The 17,304-nt window shown below is 28.6% G+C and overlaps 2 protein-coding genes across 2 annotated transcripts; one reads left to right on the top strand and one right to left on the bottom strand.

The window, feature by feature from the left end:
* Positions 1 to 5,629: 5,629 nt before the first annotated feature.
* LOC101493572 (protein NRT1/ PTR FAMILY 2.8) lies at positions 5,630 to 8,031 on the bottom strand. Its single transcript, XM_004508723.4, has 3 exons — positions 7,850 to 8,031; positions 7,514 to 7,731; positions 5,630 to 7,349 (listed from the first exon to the last, which is right to left on the bottom strand). Exons 1-3 carry the CDS (start codon positions 7,989 to 7,991, stop codon positions 5,892 to 5,894), a joined length of 1,818 nt encoding a protein of 605 aa, XP_004508780.1. The 5' UTR covers positions 7,992 to 8,031; the 3' UTR covers positions 5,630 to 5,891.
* A 4,298-nt stretch (positions 8,032 to 12,329) lies between these two features.
* Positions 12,330 to 16,936, top strand: LOC101493032 (LRR receptor-like serine/threonine-protein kinase FEI 1). The gene is made up of 13 exons (XM_004508721.4): positions 12,330 to 12,598; positions 12,754 to 12,889; positions 12,984 to 13,055; positions 13,267 to 13,338; positions 13,449 to 13,520; positions 13,653 to 13,724; positions 13,817 to 13,888; positions 14,323 to 14,429; positions 14,724 to 14,897; positions 14,998 to 15,330; positions 15,565 to 15,816; positions 16,105 to 16,238; positions 16,331 to 16,936. The coding sequence occupies exons 1-13, from the start codon at positions 12,514 to 12,516 to the stop codon at positions 16,550 to 16,552; spliced, it is 1,803 nt and encodes a 600-aa protein (XP_004508778.1). The 5' UTR covers positions 12,330 to 12,513; the 3' UTR covers positions 16,553 to 16,936.
* Positions 16,937 to 17,304: the final 368 nt, after the last annotated feature.

The raw sequence follows: 17,304 nt of genomic DNA, 5'->3' as shown, positions 1-17,304 counted from the left end.
ATATTAAAGGCGGTGTGGTCTTATATTATCCCGCTTCAAGTTACTCTTGAGTCACAGGTGACGTACTAGCATTTTTAACTTTTTTTGGCTTTTTTATTTTAATTTTTTTATTAATGATAATCTAGCTTTTAAAATAAATAACTAAAAATAGAGTATTACATCAAATTTTTAATTTTAAACTAAAAATATTTTAAAAACATTTTAGCGGTATATTAATAATATCAAATTTTGGATATCAAAAACATTTTAATATCAAAACTTGAACTCTTAATAATCATAAGAATTTATAATAATAATAATGATTCATTAATTTATAACTACTAAATTCAAGTGAAATATTTGAAATTAAAAAAAATGTGTATTTTTAATGTAATATAACTCATTAAGAATTAAAAATATTTTTTAAAAATCATTCAAAAGTGAAACTACACCAAATATTTATAGAAGGTGTTTGCTTAATTACATTCATGCACTTACATGGTTGAAATTTGTATGTTTAGACAAATTATTCATACTTGTGATAATCTCGCACGCTTCTCATAACCCTTTTCTGAGTTTTTGTTTTACAAACTTTTCTGAGTTATTAATATATTACTTAGGAGTGTTAGACAATAATTGAATTTCATTGTAACTATATCCAAAAGACTCGTATAAAATTTAATCCACCCATTTGGTCTCAATGCATGGGTGTCGTACTAATAATCACTCCCTTCATCCTGTGACTCATCTATAAAAAAAATTGTAAAAAATAAATTATTCTTTTTAATTTTTAATATAATATTTAGGCAAAAAATACATCGTCTTTTAAGTTTAATTTAAGTCCGCTTAAATTTTTTAAATTTATTTTATTCAGATTTCATCATTTAAGTTTTTTTTTTTTTACTTTAGTTCTTTATATCAATTTCGATGATAATTAATTCAATTAAATTTTTTTGATTATCTGAAACTCTACCAAATACTGCAACAATATATCATTCATATTAGTTCCTTACAACAATTTAAATTCGCATATAACCTTAAAAACAAGACAATAAAAGTTTATCTACGTAATCAATCTTATTAACTTTCTTCACATACAAAGTAGTTTGGACAATCTAATTTGTTGCAATATTTCGATTAGATCCTAATATTTAATGACAATAATTTGAGAATTTTTTTAAATTTAAAAAACTGTATGTGTAATTTATATATTTAAATTAATAATACAAATGAATGTAACTTAAAGAATTGAATCAGAAAAAAAAAAAAAAAACATAAAATACTTAAACAAAAATTGAGCTTAACAAAAATGATTAAATGTATATTTTTTCTTAATATTAATTACTATATCCCAATTATACACTCGGACTAATATGAGATACATCATTTTCAAGTCACTATCTTACATTTTACATTATATATTATAATGACAATGATGAATTATAAACCAATATATAGTTTAAAAGAGTAATATTTAGTAAAAGTGTTACTATCTTTCATTTATTTGTATACATTTTTTAATATGTGTGAAAAAAAATCAAATGAATCATTTGAAAATAAGATTATGGATATATATATATATATATATATATATATATATATATATATATAGAGAGAGAGAGAGAGACAGAAATGTTAGTACAATACATGTGTTATAAATAATTATTTTTTAAAACACTTTTTTTCTAATTGGATTAAATTTATGTATAGCTCCTTGGTTTTAAATGTACCAGACATTCTCACAATACTAGTAAACACATAAAAATTATAAAAACAAACATAAATCCATTTTTTATCAATCATTTTTAATTAATTAATTTGGTTTTTAAATATATCTTTTGTTAATTAATTTAATATATCTTTAAATATGTCTTTTATTAATCAATTTGATATATAAAATTATTAAAAACAAATAACTTTTAGAGAATATTTTAATAATTTTGATATATTTAAGATTTATAAAATGAAAAAAAATCTTGAGAAAAATGGGTCTGTGGTCAAAGGGGAAATGGTGGAGAAATATGATGTTAGCACTTCTTACTTATTTAACCAGAAACTAATCATAACAACATATCATTCAAATTTTTAAGAATGGACCAGCAGCAGCATCACATGGCATCAACATCAGGCCCTATTATGACCTGTTTGATGTATGAGTTTTGTTTTGGGAGAAAAACTAACATACAAAAAAGTGGTCACCAGAACGAGATCATTGAGTCGTATCTCGTGTTATTTTAATTGAAAAACTATTGTCCATATATATGACTTTGCACTGCACATGCATGCACTTGACTTGAGTAGACACTAGACACTATACCCTCCAATTATTTATAACAACTCTTGGATACCGAAATGTTAATTAATAAATAAATAAACCAAATAAAATAAACAAAAATAAAAATCCAAGTTGGGTTGGCTACTATATACCAAGTAGAAAAGAGCTAGTAGAACAAGCAAGCTCAAAAAAATATGACGTATCGAGTGTGGGGTGAGGCTATAGCCTATCGGAGTTAACTTTTCCTCTTACTATCAACATCAACTAAATTCTTAATTGAATACTCTATTTTTAAGTTGCCAAATTTTCATTAATCTTTTTTGTCTAAAAAATCTTGCGGCAAAATTTATATACACACTAATGTGAAAATGGGTATTTCTTTCATTATTGGATTTGGAATATGATGTAATATAATTTTAAATTAAAAATATTAAGAAAATTAAAATATTGTAAAAAAAAAATCATATTAACATAATATGATATAATATATTTCTATAATATTACGTCATTGTAAATGAATAAAACATAAACGTCAAAGAATTTTTTACTCAATTTAAAGTAAAGAAAATCTTATGATGTATTGAACATTCACAAAGAAATTTATATTAATCTTTCTCTATTGACATTAGTGAATATTTAACGAGCAATTTGTTATATTTAATATCTATTTATTTACTACTAGATCAAACTATTAAAATTGTGTTACTTATATTATTATGAAAGTGTATATATAAAATAATATTGATTGTATTTGTTTTCTTAATATAATAAATACATAACTTTAAAGTATTAGAAACAACTTTATAATGAACATTCTTACTTTCTAGCTTTTTAGATTTTTCTTCTTCATGTATTTCGAGATAACTTAAGTAAAATCTTGATTATGATAAAAAACAACATCGTCGCTATTGTTGCTTCAAAGATTTTCTAAGAGAAACATATCATGAACAACATTTAAATTACAGATATATTAATAAGGAATTTGATAAACTTCGACATTTTCATCCTCTACTATCACGTCACTTCAAAGACCAATGATACACGTATCAGTAATTTTATTTACATGTTGTTTCTCTCTATGTATCATGTCACCTCAGTTGACAATATATTTAATATAACAACAATAGTTTCTTCGACATCGAAATAAATTCTACTATAATTTAACTATATTAGTTTCACTATATAATCGCAAATATGTATCACTTGAGTTAAAAAAATTATCAAGTACTTTACGAATATTCTTATTAGGAGAATCAACCTTAAAAGTTAATATCTCCTAGTTATCAAACCAAATATTTTTATTTAAATAAAAAAAAAAAATCATTCAAATCTTTTATGATTGGATCCCAAAAGAGAGGTAGTATTTGAGTGGTGAATCACACATGAGTATGTTTTCTAGAGTGTTGGAAATGAGTTGTCTTTATAAAGGGAAGGAATTGCGGATGTCGGTACACCATACATGTTAATGAATATTTATATTTAAGTCTCGCATAGAATAAATATAAATCTCAAATAAGTTTGTAAAAAAGAACATGCCTCACTTTATAAATTAGTTTTGAAAAAAATACTTAAATTCAATATAACAATTATAATATAATATTAAAATCTATTTAAAATTCATTAAATCTCGTACTATTAAATTTTCTATATTAAATCACTCAAATCACATTTAAATATTTAGTTTCAAGGGTGAATGAAATTACTAAGAATCTTATATTATATACCATAAAAATGTGTTTATAAATAAAGATAATAATTACTTTGTAAACAAATTTTATAGAATTTAAATTATACTGAAGCCAAATTTTCATAGTCACGTCAATTCCCCAAAATAATACACGACTAATTGATCTTCCTAATCATAATGTATGTATGAAGCATGTTTTCATCAATCAAATTTCATATACATATTTCAAAGAACATGCCCTCAATTTAATTATTACTCCCTCCGTAGTATAAGTTATTTAAAAAGTCCATACATATTTTAAAAAACATTTATTTAAATGTGTCACTTAATAAAAAAATTTATATTATTAACTCTGTCTGAAATTGTTAAATGAGATAGTATAATAATTACAGTTGAAACTATCTTAAAAATAGTCAATTACTTTTTTATATTTTTAAAAAAGAAAAGTCAATCACTCTTTATAACCGAGACTATTGGTTGAACCAAATCGATCTGGAATTTTAATTAAGGACAAACAGACCCGATCGAAAAAGACCCAAATAAATTCAATCGAAGCTCTCACTCATCGTAAGCTTTGGAAAAGAAGAGATCGTAGCGTCAGAGTGTAAAATGAGACCAAAGAAGTCGACAGAAAGAGACACCAAGATTACATTTTCCAAAAGAAAAAAAGTGGTTGTAAATAACAATTGGTTTGAATAAATTAATTATATGTTTATTAGTTTATTTTTAAAGTTATCTTTAAAATCACGAAATATAGAACAAGTATAAAATTTAATGAATATTTTTTAAATGATTAATATTAGAAATATATTGTTGCAAAATATAAAATTTATTAAAGTTTTAAATGATGAAAAACTTTTAATTAAATTAATTGTTATCAAAATTAAAATAAATGATTAAAGGTACAAATATAATATAACTTAATTGATTAAATTATGATAAAATAAATTTAAATAATCTATAAAAATTGAGTTAAACTTCTTTTTGTCTTTTTTTTTTATTATATGTTTTTTTTTTCAAAAGTTGTTTCTGATAGTATCTAAAAAAAATATTATTTTTCATAATTGAATTTAAAAAAAGAATTTATTACGTCAGAGAAATACAAAACACTTCTGTTTTTCTTTAAAACGTCTTAACCACAATTTAGAATTTCTAAATTATTGGTTACAAAAATAACATTTTTTTTATATCATAGAAGTTAAGCTAGTTCTTGGGTAGGTATCATAATATTAAAGTTTGTAAACTTCTTGCAATATTTTTGCGAACAATTAGCTACATTGGTCTGGTTTGTACTTTCTTGTTTCAATTTTGACGAAGGTATAGTTTCATGTTTTCTTTATTTCCCCCTTTTTTTTTGGGTCTAAAGATCTTTATTTCCACGTTTGGATAATGTACTTTGCACATTAATTCTCCTTCCTATAATCAAAAGACCCATTATGGTTAATTTGTGGGTTTAAAATTACCTGAACAAGGTGAAATTAGCTCTTCGATACAGTACAAGTACAATAGGAGTAAATGCCTATTATATTATTTTTTAATTCCACTTAATAATATAAACTGATACTAATGTACTAAATTTTAATAGTATCAAATTTTAAGTGTGTAATGCATAAGCTAGTGCCTAGTATATAAACTAAAATCTGCAGAGTATTGAATTTCAGAAAGAAAGAACATACAAATTGGCCAAATTATATAATGAAGGCAAAGTGTAACCAAATTTAATCTCTAAACTAATATTTACCATCTAACAGTCACATAAAGTGTTCAAGGCAAAAAAGATTTTTAACCATATACAAGAAGACCAAAACTGAATAGAATGGAGCTTCTCTAATGAAAAAATATATATATTTAACAATAAGTAAATGCATAGCTCCAAAGAAGTAGAGTTTATGGAATTTTTAAACTTTAGCATCATATGAGAGTATGATCAAGTTTCCCTTCATCTAGTGCCTAATATACCTTCTCTTCATCATCTTGTTCAAATGATTCACCCTTGAAACCAGCAATTGAATTCCCTTGTTGCTCCTCAACTGTCTCATTTCCCTTGTTGCATATCAAGTAATTGCTAGCAAAGAAATGAAAATAGATAAAATTCAAAGCTCCAAGGGTAGCAATTACATAATAATAGTAATCAAGTCTATTGTGATTTAAATCAGGACCACCTAACCATGGTATTTTGGCTGTATTTGATGCTTTATGAACAATCATGACAATTAAGGAACCTAAGTAGTTTGCAATGGACAAACTTAGAAAGAAAATTGCACCAGCAACAGTCCTCATAGACTCTGGCAATTGTAAGGTAAAGAATTCCATTATAGCAACAGCAGCAAATGCTTCATTTAGACCTGACAGTGCATATTGTGGCAAGAGTAAACCGAAGCTCACAGGCGAAATAAACGAGCTTTGTCTCAAGGCCGAGTCGCGACGCTTCTTCTCAATTATTGCTGCTACCAACATGCATAAAATGGATAATATAATCCCTATTCTGATTCTATGCACCATGGACATTCTTGTAGCCCTTTTGTTGATTCTCTTCATTAGAGGAATATAGATACACTCATAAATGTAAATCCAAAATGAAAGAGCTATCATTGATGTCAAATTCATCCACCCTGGTGGAATCTTAAAGTGAGGTCCAATAGACCTATCAGTCTGTATAACTTGAAGCACACCAAATGTGTTTTGTTGATCCATTACAATGAAACAACAAATTCCTGTCACCCAAATTGGTAGAATTCCAATCAAGCATTTGAGGTGTTCCACTTGTTGCAAACTACAAAGTCTCCAACCATTTTTTGCAATCCCTTGATTGTTCAATTCACTTGGATCAGCTATTATAGCAGCCTTATCTAAGAACTTGAACCTATTTGTCTGAACTAGCCTAATGTTGTCCTCAAATGTAGAAGCAGGTTCATAAAAACTTCTATCAGAAGGCTGAAGCCGACGTTTTCTATACGCGGCTGCAATCACCTTTGCCATGTCTGTAAAGATGCTTCCCTGAGGTTTTTTGTAAATGTAAGTGTGACGGCCTAGCAGAAAAATAGTTATTGAGAAAGCGAGACAGACTGTCGGTATCGCGAATCCTAAGGTCCAACTGATATTGGTTTGAATATAGACAACACCAGTGAGTGCTACAACAAGTGCAATAGTGAAAGTGAAGTACCACCAATTAAAGAAGCTCTCTAATTGTCCCTTTCCCTTTTCTGTAGTTGTGTCAAACTGATCAGCACCAAAAGCAATGTTGCAAGGCCTAATACCACCAGCACCAATGGATAACAGTCCAAGACTTGCAAATAGAACACCTAGCTGCCAATCTTGTGGATGTTGACAATGAGGTCTATCTTTGTCTTTGCATGTAATTGGTCTCAATTGATGTATACCAGCTGTTAGTGTCATGATCATTATCCCCTGTCAAATACAATCCAAACTGCTTTTATATGTGCATTCTCAAATGTTACATAAAATACTAAGGGATTCATAATCCAAGTAGTTGGGCTCAACTACTTAATCAACACCAATTAATGAAGGAAAAAAATGAAAATAAAAAGCTAGATGTTAATTTAATTAATTACCAAAAGTGAAGAAATTGAGCCATAAAGGAGGGTCCGGAACCTGCCCAAATAAGTATCGGAAATAAAAGCACCAACTATTGATGCAATGTTGGAAGATCCGTTCCAAATTTGGACAACATTAACTACGAATAAACCACTAAGGTTGTAATTCGTGAGAAGGTACATTGTTAGATTTGATATCAAACTCATGGATGCCAATTTCTCAAATGACTCGTTACCTTCAAAAAATAATAATTAATGAATCAATGCAATAATTAAATAAAGTTGTTGAAAATGAAAAATAATGTTTGTAAGAAGGATTAATGTAATTAATTTTAGAAAACATGTATATTTTACCAATGATAAATTTAACGGATCTCCATCCTCCTACTTCTGATCTAGATGAAATTTCATTAGAAGGAGAGGGTGTTGTTGTTGGTATTCGCTCTTGTTCTAACTCGAGTGCAGAAGGAGAATTAGTGTTCACAACATTCTCCATATTCAAACCCTTTTTCTAATATTGTTACTCTCTTTTTCTAAATAACATAATATCATGTATGTAAATATGCATATAACATACATGCATACAGGGTTTAATTTTCTTTCTTTAATTAATTAATTTTTCACTAATGTGTCGTGTGGTTGACCCCTTTTTTTTGTTGAAGTAAGCCATGTGGTTGATTCTTTCAAAGGAGTGAGAATTTCAAAGGAAGATTATTAGTTGCACATGTGATTAATGTTTTTTGAGTGTGAAGAAAAAATATGTCAGAAATATTTTTCTTATAAGCAAATTTTATTAAAATGGAGTAAATGGTTACTCGAACTCATTACAACAATAACAATAGTTCTCTCCACAAACAAAGGTGTATAAACATCACCGAATAATAAAAACATCATAGCTAAATTGACACTTCAATATTATTTACTATTATTTACAGCTTTGAATAATGGATTAATAATTGATGTAATATTCTCGTTGTATTTGATTATTTGACATACATTAAGGAAAGATGAAAAATAAAATAAAGAGAAAAATAATTCTATTAAATTATCTTTTTTGTTAACGGTAAATTATCCTAATTAATAATTGATAGATTCTATTATAATAAAGAACAATAACTTGAAAGCGGTAAACATAATATTAATTATAAGATACATTTGAAAATAACAATTAAAATTGGATAAATTATCACTTTAGTTCATATGAGGATAGAATGTTGTCACTTTAGTACCGAACTCAACAAAAAATTCAAATTAATTATTGAATTATCAAAACATCAGTCAGTTTAGTCTCTGATGTTATAATGATCTAAAACTATTTTGACATTAATTTGTATTTTTCAGAATTTTATGGTAATAAACTGTATTTTCAAAAACTATTTTAATCGTTCGATGATTAATTTAAAGTTATAACTGAGCCAATGACCAAAATAACAATATCCTAAACTTTCATGAACAAAAATGATGGTTTATCTAATTAAAGTTGGGTTGTAACAAATGTATTTGTACATTATATTGTGGAATAAATGGATTCCTATACAGATTTAGTTCATTTTCACCCACTTTACAATTTTATTATTAAATTTATTATTGTACATTGTCTTTAATGATTTTAGACTCTCTTATGTGAGTAAATTATAAAGTAAAAAAATTAAATATTATTTTAAGAGATTCGTGATTTATTTAGATGTATCTACAATATTTATATTTAGTTCGTTAATGAATCATCGAAATTATTTATTTTATTCGTTAAAGTAAATTGTCTACTCTAAATACTCTAAATGATACATCCTTAATTAATAAAACTATTATGTTGTATTTTAATTGGGTTGTTGTGTTTATTAATGTCTTTTTTTGTTTGAAAGTGTTTGTTTATTAATAATCTCTATGATTATGTTTGAAAGATATTTGGATAGTTTTTCAACTGAGTTGTGAATTTATTTATTTATTTCATGCATAATTAAAGTACACAGCTCAACAAATACATATACATTTTTTTAAAACAAAATACCTTATCAATTAAGAAGAAACAATATAGATCACATCCTCAAGAATAAAATGGTTCAAGTTAGAAGAAATTTCTTCCAACCAAATTTGATTAGGATACAATTGAGCTGGTTTAACTAGAGCATGGACCAGTCTATTACAATTTTTAACAATATGAGAGAAAGAACAAAATTGAATTGATGGGTTTTAGAGTTGATATAAACCTTCACCAACAAGATCCAAATAGTATAAATGAGTCTTCTTATATTGGATTTATTGAATGACGTCAACCAATTTATCACTCTCGACCTCAAAACGCTTATAAAATCAATTGGGCACGGCGAATCGCTTTACATCAATATTAATGATCAACACAAATAATTAATAAAGACAATTAGTCAACATATTATTCTATAAAATATATACTTCTTTTGAGCATTTCTTTTACGAAGATTCTTTTGAGTATATCCTCAATGCTTAATTATTACTTTTGTAAATATCATATACTTTTTAAGTTCCTTTTTAATTGTTACTTTTGTATAAAAAATGTTTCTATTTATCAATAATATTTTTAATTATTTGTAATAAATATATAAAATGAAATAATAAATAATTAAGAATATTATACAAAAAGATAAATAATAGTATAAGAAAATAAATTTTATTAATTGTTTAGTACATGTACTTAAAATTATAAAGATAATCAATAATATTACTATAAAGTATAGATAAACGACTTCTTGTATTTACGCGACTGAGAATGAATGATCATATAATTAGTACATAGATTTAACAAATTGTATTTTTATATATCAACCATAAAAACCAAATATCGGTTAAACTAAAATTTTAAGAAGTATCTTGAATTACTATTAAAATTTCAATTAATGTTTAAACACTAGTTTACTTGTAGATGAAGATGATCGACCATAATATCCAACACCAACAAGACTCCGTATAATTTGCACCAATGAAAAGAATGCAGGTTCATCTTGGACCATTGATATATTATTAAATAATTTGTACGATCTAGATGCATTTTTATGATAGTACAACTATTTTTCTTCTTGCTCCGCACTTTCTCTTCGGTCTTTTCCATTTTTCAACATATTATGTCCTATTTATTCTTTCTTTCGATATAAATTTTTTTCCCTCTTTAAGCAACCACCACACCACCTTTTCTCTCATTTTAATGAATCTAGTGATTCTGACTTCATTTTCATTCTCAATGTCAATACAAAAGACATTCTCAAATCAAATCTTTCAACAACTAGATCTAAATCTTGTATAAAAAAATAAAAACTAGATCTAAATATAGAATGAAGAGATGAAAAAATTGGATTTTTATTTAATGGGATGATTGAAAATCGCTATTGCTTCTGGTCTTAAAAAACATGAACAAAGCAATGAAGAACATTCAAAAGGGTGAATGTTTTTGTTTTGAAAGGATAATCAAGAATAATGCTTAATAAAGTTTATAAATTTATTAAGTTTGATTTAATTTTAATTTTCAGGGGTGCCATAATTTTGGTAATTTTGTACTGAATCCATGTTTTGCAAGAAAGTAGATATATTGATATTGCTTAGATTGGAAAGAGTTTCAGTAACAAGAAATAAAACAAAACTAGAAAAGAAAAAAACATGTCTACATTTATGTATCTTTATGACAACAAAATACTTCATATTTGATTGTAAGTATTACAAACACCAAAACCTCAAAGATATACCTTTTTTCTCTCTCTAATTTTTAGCCTTGTAATCGTTGATGTGGGAAGTAAGAGCATATTTAATAATGAACTCATTTAAATTGTTGAAATGGGTCCCATTGAGCTATATAATTTTAAAGATTCTCATACAATTTTTATTTTAATGGTGAACTTCAAAAAACCCAAAGGTGTCTGTTGAATTAATTTTTTTATTAAATAAAAAATTGTTGATTTGTCTCACGAACTCGTTGCTTTTACTCTAATTAAAAATTGCAGTTCGTCCCAATACAAACAGAGAAGAAACCTTCTCTTGGAGTTGCTCGGGTTAGATTTAGCGTAAATGATACATAATAAGATACAGTAGATAAACAAATGTAACGATTTAAAAAATAGTCCATCATAGACAACACATCAATTGGTTCAGACTAAAACAAATAGTTAAGGGGATATTGCATTTACAAATAGTTAAAAAAACATTCATCTCCTTTATATTTACTAAAAATATTGTGCATATATAATATTTGTAAAAAAAACACTAAGTATATATTATATTGTACTATTAAAAACATAATCATACATTTCAAAATTATAAATATTAAATATATAATCGTATCTTTATAAATTAAAAATAAAATTTTAATTATATTATATAATAAATAATATGTATAAATGTAAATATAACGATGATTATTTTTTCAAAACTAAAAAAGTAGTAGTGTCGTTAAAAGTAAACTCAGAAGAGTAAATGCAATTTACAAATAGTTAAAATTCCCTCCGAATCGTATGAAGTATAGTTCCTTTAACTGTCTGAAGTTTTTCAGACATGCAATGTTATACACAACGTGCTCAGCTTCGCGATCCTATATACGTACAATCCCACTCGCTAACGTGGCGTTCAACACCTCTTTCCATTGGTTATTACACATTGCAATCCAACATTCATAGGCGCGTGTACTTCCACGCATGACAAACGGAGTGTTAAAAGGCTTCAACTTTGAATCTTGCATTGTACAACGGCTTCCTCACACTGCACAACTTTTCATACCAACTTTCAAAAATTGTCCTTTTTCACTCTCTTTTCATAAAATATACTAAAATATTGGAGTATAACCAAAGCATTCTCTTTCTTTTCTTTTTCATGTTTCAAAATTATAATTATTATTTTATGTTCAAAAACCTCAAACTTCAAATCATGGAACCCCTTTTTCTGGTCTACATTGTCATCACACTCACCACTTAAAAAATCATCACTTCAACATACTCTCTCTCTCTTAGCGTGGTTTCATTCCCACCATAGAACTTCAAAATACTCATTTGAGATTCTTCAAAATGAAAATCACCATTATAGCTTATGCTTTCTTAGTGATTTTGACTACACTATTCAACCCTTCATCTCTTGCTCTCAGTCAAGATGGTAATAACTAAGAACCCTAATTTTTTTTTTCTGCTTTGAAAAATAATCCTTTTTTTATCTATTTTGCTAGAATAATTGCATTTGGTATTTTTATACCCATTTTGGGAATTTGTTTAAAGTTTCAAATTTGAAGTGTTGTTTGTTCAATTTGTTAGGTTTAACGTTGTTGGAGATAAAAAGCACTTTGAATGATACTAAGAATGTTCTTGGTAACTGGCAAGAGTTTGATGAGTCTCCTTGTGCATGGACTGGTATCAATTGTCATCCTGGTGAACAAAGAGTTCGTTCAATGTATGCAAGCAAAACCATTCTTTTCATTTTACTACTTTTTTTTTTGCCATTTTCTGAGCTGAATATGACACTTTATTTGTATTGTGTTGTTCAGAAATCTACCATATATGCAACTTGGAGGCATAATATCTCCCAGTATTGGTAAACTCAGTAGATTACAGAGATTGTAAGTAGAACTTGTTCTTGCTATTTTTGGTGCATTTACTTCTTTAGTGCAATGTTTGGATTGACGGAATCAAGGTTAGCTACCGCGATTTTGCCTAAGTTTGGAGCTTCAACATAATCACGGTGCCACTGTGATTTTGCCCAAGTCACTGTCAATCCAAACATGCATAGACTCTAGTCATTCTTATTCTATTCTGTGTTTAATGAATCAGAGCGCTTCATCAGAATGGCTTGCATGGAATCATTCCTAGTGAAATTACCAATTGTACTGAGCTAAGAGCCTTGTAAGTGAAAACAGTTAACTATTTTGTTATAAATTTTCGATGATTATTCCCTTACTATATTTCCTTTTTCCTAATACCATGATGAATGATTCATTTGACTCTATTGAAAGGTACTTGAGGGCTAATTATTTTCAAGGTGGTATACCATCAGGCATTGGAAACCTTTCATTTTTAAATATACTGTAAGTCCCTCTTTCACCCTTTGTAATGAAATGAACTGATTTCTAGTTTTTCTTAATAGATATGAACATATCTTTGTCGAGATTTGAGTTCAGCTGAAGAGTTTATGATTTTAATGCAAACTTTCAATACAGGGATGTATCAAGTAATTCGTTAAAAGGGTCGATACCTTCCTCTATTGGCCGTCTCTCACATTTGCAAGTTTTGTAAGTCAATTTAGCCTACTTAGCTCAGTGGCATATTGATATTGAAAACATCTATTTTTGATTATACTGATCTTCTGACTTCCTTGTCTTAGGAACCTGTCTACCAATTTCTTTTCTGGTGAAATCCCAGACATCGGAGTATTAAGCACCTTCCAGAAGAACTCGTATGTACTCTTACCTTATAAAGTTTTGCTGTTTGTGGCTGATGCATTGTAGCCATTAGACCAAGCAGGATTTGAAATTTTCTTAGATTTTTTTTGTAATAGTAACCGACAAGTCTATTCTTTTATGTGCTATAGTAGGATGATGAGAAAATGTATCTGAAACTTGAATTATAGTAGTCGAATTTTTTAAATCACGAGTCAACTAAGAGTGCATGTTTTGTAATGTGAGTTGCGGTTTTCTTAAGTTTCTTGGCTGTTAAGAGATAGTTGTTGTATTGCAGACTGCTAGAAATTTCTCCGATTAAATGATGAACATGCATAGGATTTCTTGTTTTTCATGTTATTTTATGTTTGTTCTATGCATTTTTTGAGGAACAAGTTGGTTTCATTGCCTGTTTGTACTTCTCTTCATTGAATTAATTGCATGTAAACAGGTTTATCGGCAATTTAGATCTTTGTGGAAGACAAGTTGAAAAGCCATGCCGGACATCACTTGGTTTCCCTGTAGTGATACCGCATGCCGAAAGTGATGAAGCTGCAGGCAAGTCAATTCCTTGAATTGATTTCTAAATACTATCTTATATGACTTACTATATTTATAACTTATTGACTTTAATAGATATACAGTGACAAGGTAAAAAAAATTTACACTATCATCCAATTACATTTCATTATATAGATACTTGTTGATATATTTAAGGAATTGATATAACAATAGCACAATGATAAAATGTAATCAGATATTTTACACTTACAGTGTATGATCCTTTTCTCTAACTAGTTTCCATGCTTAGTTTACATCTGCTTGATATTATAAATGTTTAAATGTATGCAGTGCCTCCTAAAAGATCTTCGCATTACGTGAAGGGAGTGTTAATTGGGGCAGTGGCAACTATGGGCCTTGCACTTGTCATAACTCTGTCATTACTCTGGATTCGATCGTTTTCAAAGAAGGAAAGAGCTGCTAAGAAATACACAGAAGTCAAGAAGCAAGTTGATCCATCAGCAAGTAAGGGCTATGTCTTAATTATGACAACCTCCCATTAACAGCGAAGAAGAAAAAAATGAATATCATCTTATTCATATATGCTGACCTAATCTTTTAACAGGCGCTAAACTTATTACATTCCACGGTGATATGCCATACACATCATCTGAAATTATAGAAAAGCTGGAGTCACTTGATGAAGAGGATATAGTAGGGTCAGGAGGATTTGGTACTGTTTTCCGAATGGTGATGAATGATTGTGGTACGTTTGCTGTTAAGCGAATTGACCGAAGCCGTGAAGGATCTGATCAAGTGTTTGAAAGGGAACTAGAGATCTTGGGGAGCATCAAGCACATAAATTTAGTAAACCTACGTGGTTACTGCAGGCTCCCTTCTTCAAGGCTCCTTATCTATGATTATTTGGCCTTAGGCAGCTTAGATGATCTCTTGCATGGTATGATTCATTTTATTAATATGCACTTAACTATTTTTCCTTAAGCAGCTTAGATGATATCTTGCATGATATGATCTCTAATAAATGTGAAACTTTTCATAAGAGGATTTTACCATAATCTATTATTTGGAATCGTAGGTTGACCTATGATTCAGCCTAATAGCTCATACACATATAGAATATTTTCTGGATATGTCTTAGAGTCATGAGAAAGTGTTCCTGTTTTTTCCTTAGAAAATACTGAACGACAACCCTTGAATTGGAGTGATCGCCTAAAGATAACCCTTGGTTCTGCTCGGGGTTTGGCATACTTGCACCATGAATGCAGCCCGAAAATTGTGCATCGCGACATAAAATCTAGCAACATCCTTCTTGATGAAAACATGGAGCCTCACATCTCTGATTTTGGTCTTGCAAAGCTCTTGGTTGATGAAGATGCACATGTTACTACAGTGGTTGCCGGCACATTTGGCTATTTGGCACCAGGTATGTAAACTGAGAAGATTAATGTCAACTCGTTATGCATAATTCCTTAACAATGTTGCAATTACGAACACATAGTTAAGCATCTTCAGCTCTTGAAAATTTCAATTGCACTAATGTCGTCTCTTTGAAAAACTTATATGCATTACAATTACAATTTTATTAATTAATATACAAATATCATTGTTTTGGCTGAGAGATGCTTAAATCACAATTCGATGAAGTAGATTTTGAATATATCAGTAAACAAACTGAATGGTTTATGGTTTATTATTTGTATGTATTAACTAGAGTATCTACAAAGTGGGAGAGCCACTGAGAAGTCAGATGTATATAGCTTTGGAGTTTTATTACTTGAACTTGTAACTGGAAAGAGGCCTACGGATCCTTCCTTTGTAAAGAGAGGTTTAAATGTTGTTGGTTGGGTAAGCTTTTAACTTATTCAAAACATATCCTTATGAATATGTGAAAACTTCAATACTTAGTGTACTTAAGTTTTGGCAATTATTTTTTTCAGATGAACACATTATTGAAAGAAAACCGATTGGAAGATGTGGTTGACAGAAGATGCACTGATGCAGATGCTGAAACTCTTGAAATAATTTTGGAGCTAGCAGCAAGATGCACGGATTCAAATGCCGATGATCGTCCATCAATGAACCAAGTATTGCAGTTGCTTGAGCAAGAGGTTATGTCCCCTTGTCCAAGTGAGTTTTATGAATCCCATTCAGATCACTGAAGTGATAATGCCTGATGTCTCAAGAGGTTATTGTCACTATTGGGTTTGTAGAAAAGTTTTGTACCTAATGTGTAACAACAACTTGTGAATAGATTTGTCATTTATCTCCTTGTCCCCTTTTGCTGCTGTCTCTTGTGGCCAAAACAAAAAGGGACAGTGTGGACATGGCAGTGGTTTTTGTATTTGGAATGATCTCCATTCTTGGCTTCTTGCTATGGAAGGAAATATCATCATTTTGTGATTCAAATTCCTTTACATTTTCTGAACCCTCAGTTTATGTTATTGGTTACAACCCAAATTTCACCAACACGTGAAAGTTGGGCATCAACATTTTACCGACACATTGATTATATTCAATTATTATCGGTGTCTATGTTTCGGTGATGTATCTGGCGTATGTGTGTTGGTGTTTTTGTAGATTAAAATATAAACAATTTTGTGGAGCATTAGTAAATTAGTGAAAAACAAGGGAATTTTTAGAGCTCAAAATTAATATTTCTGCTAGTTACACCCCATTTTTCTCGAGTTACACTCCAAAATACTAATAAAATGATTTTTGATTCTTTCTCTTCATCACTCTTTCACCCCATCTCCCACCTAATATGAAGTTGATAAAAAATTGAAGTAACATACACAAGGTGTTTTTCTACCATTCCATTGCATAGGTATGAAAAACAGTGGTTATTTATGGTGTGTTTGTGTTGTCGGGAGAGTTGTATGTGAATTGAGATCACATGTATGTTAAGAAAAGT

This window comes from Cicer arietinum, chromosome 7 (assembly GCF_000331145.2).
Source record: "Cicer arietinum cultivar CDC Frontier isolate Library 1 chromosome 7, Cicar.CDCFrontier_v2.0, whole genome shotgun sequence".
Taxonomy (NCBI): domain Eukaryota; kingdom Viridiplantae; phylum Streptophyta; class Magnoliopsida; order Fabales; family Fabaceae; genus Cicer; species Cicer arietinum.
The sequence above is the reverse complement of the archived record's forward strand: the minus strand, read 5'-3'. Positions and strand labels throughout refer to the sequence as shown.

Coding starts and splice junctions, on each gene's coding strand:
- LOC101493572 (XM_004508723.4), bottom strand. CDS start 7,991: ATGGAGAATGTTGTGAACACTAATTCTCCTTCTGCACTCGAGTTAGAA. Junction 7,732..7,849: donor ATCCGTTAAATTTATCATTG/GTAAAATATACA, acceptor TATTTTTTGAAG/GTAACGAGTCATTTGAGAAA. Junction 7,350..7,513: donor GCTCAATTTCTTCACTTTTG/GTAATTAATTAA, acceptor TGTATTTGACAG/GGGATAATGATCATGACACT.
- LOC101493032 (XM_004508721.4), top strand. CDS start 12,514: ATGAAAATCACCATTATAGCTTATGCTTTCTTAGTGATTTTGACTACA. Junction 13,521..13,652: donor CTTTCATTTTTAAATATACT/GTAAGTCCCTCT, acceptor CTTTCAATACAG/GGATGTATCAAGTAATTCGT. Junction 14,898..14,997: donor GCAAGTTGATCCATCAGCAA/GTAAGGGCTATG, acceptor ATCTTTTAACAG/GCGCTAAACTTATTACATTC.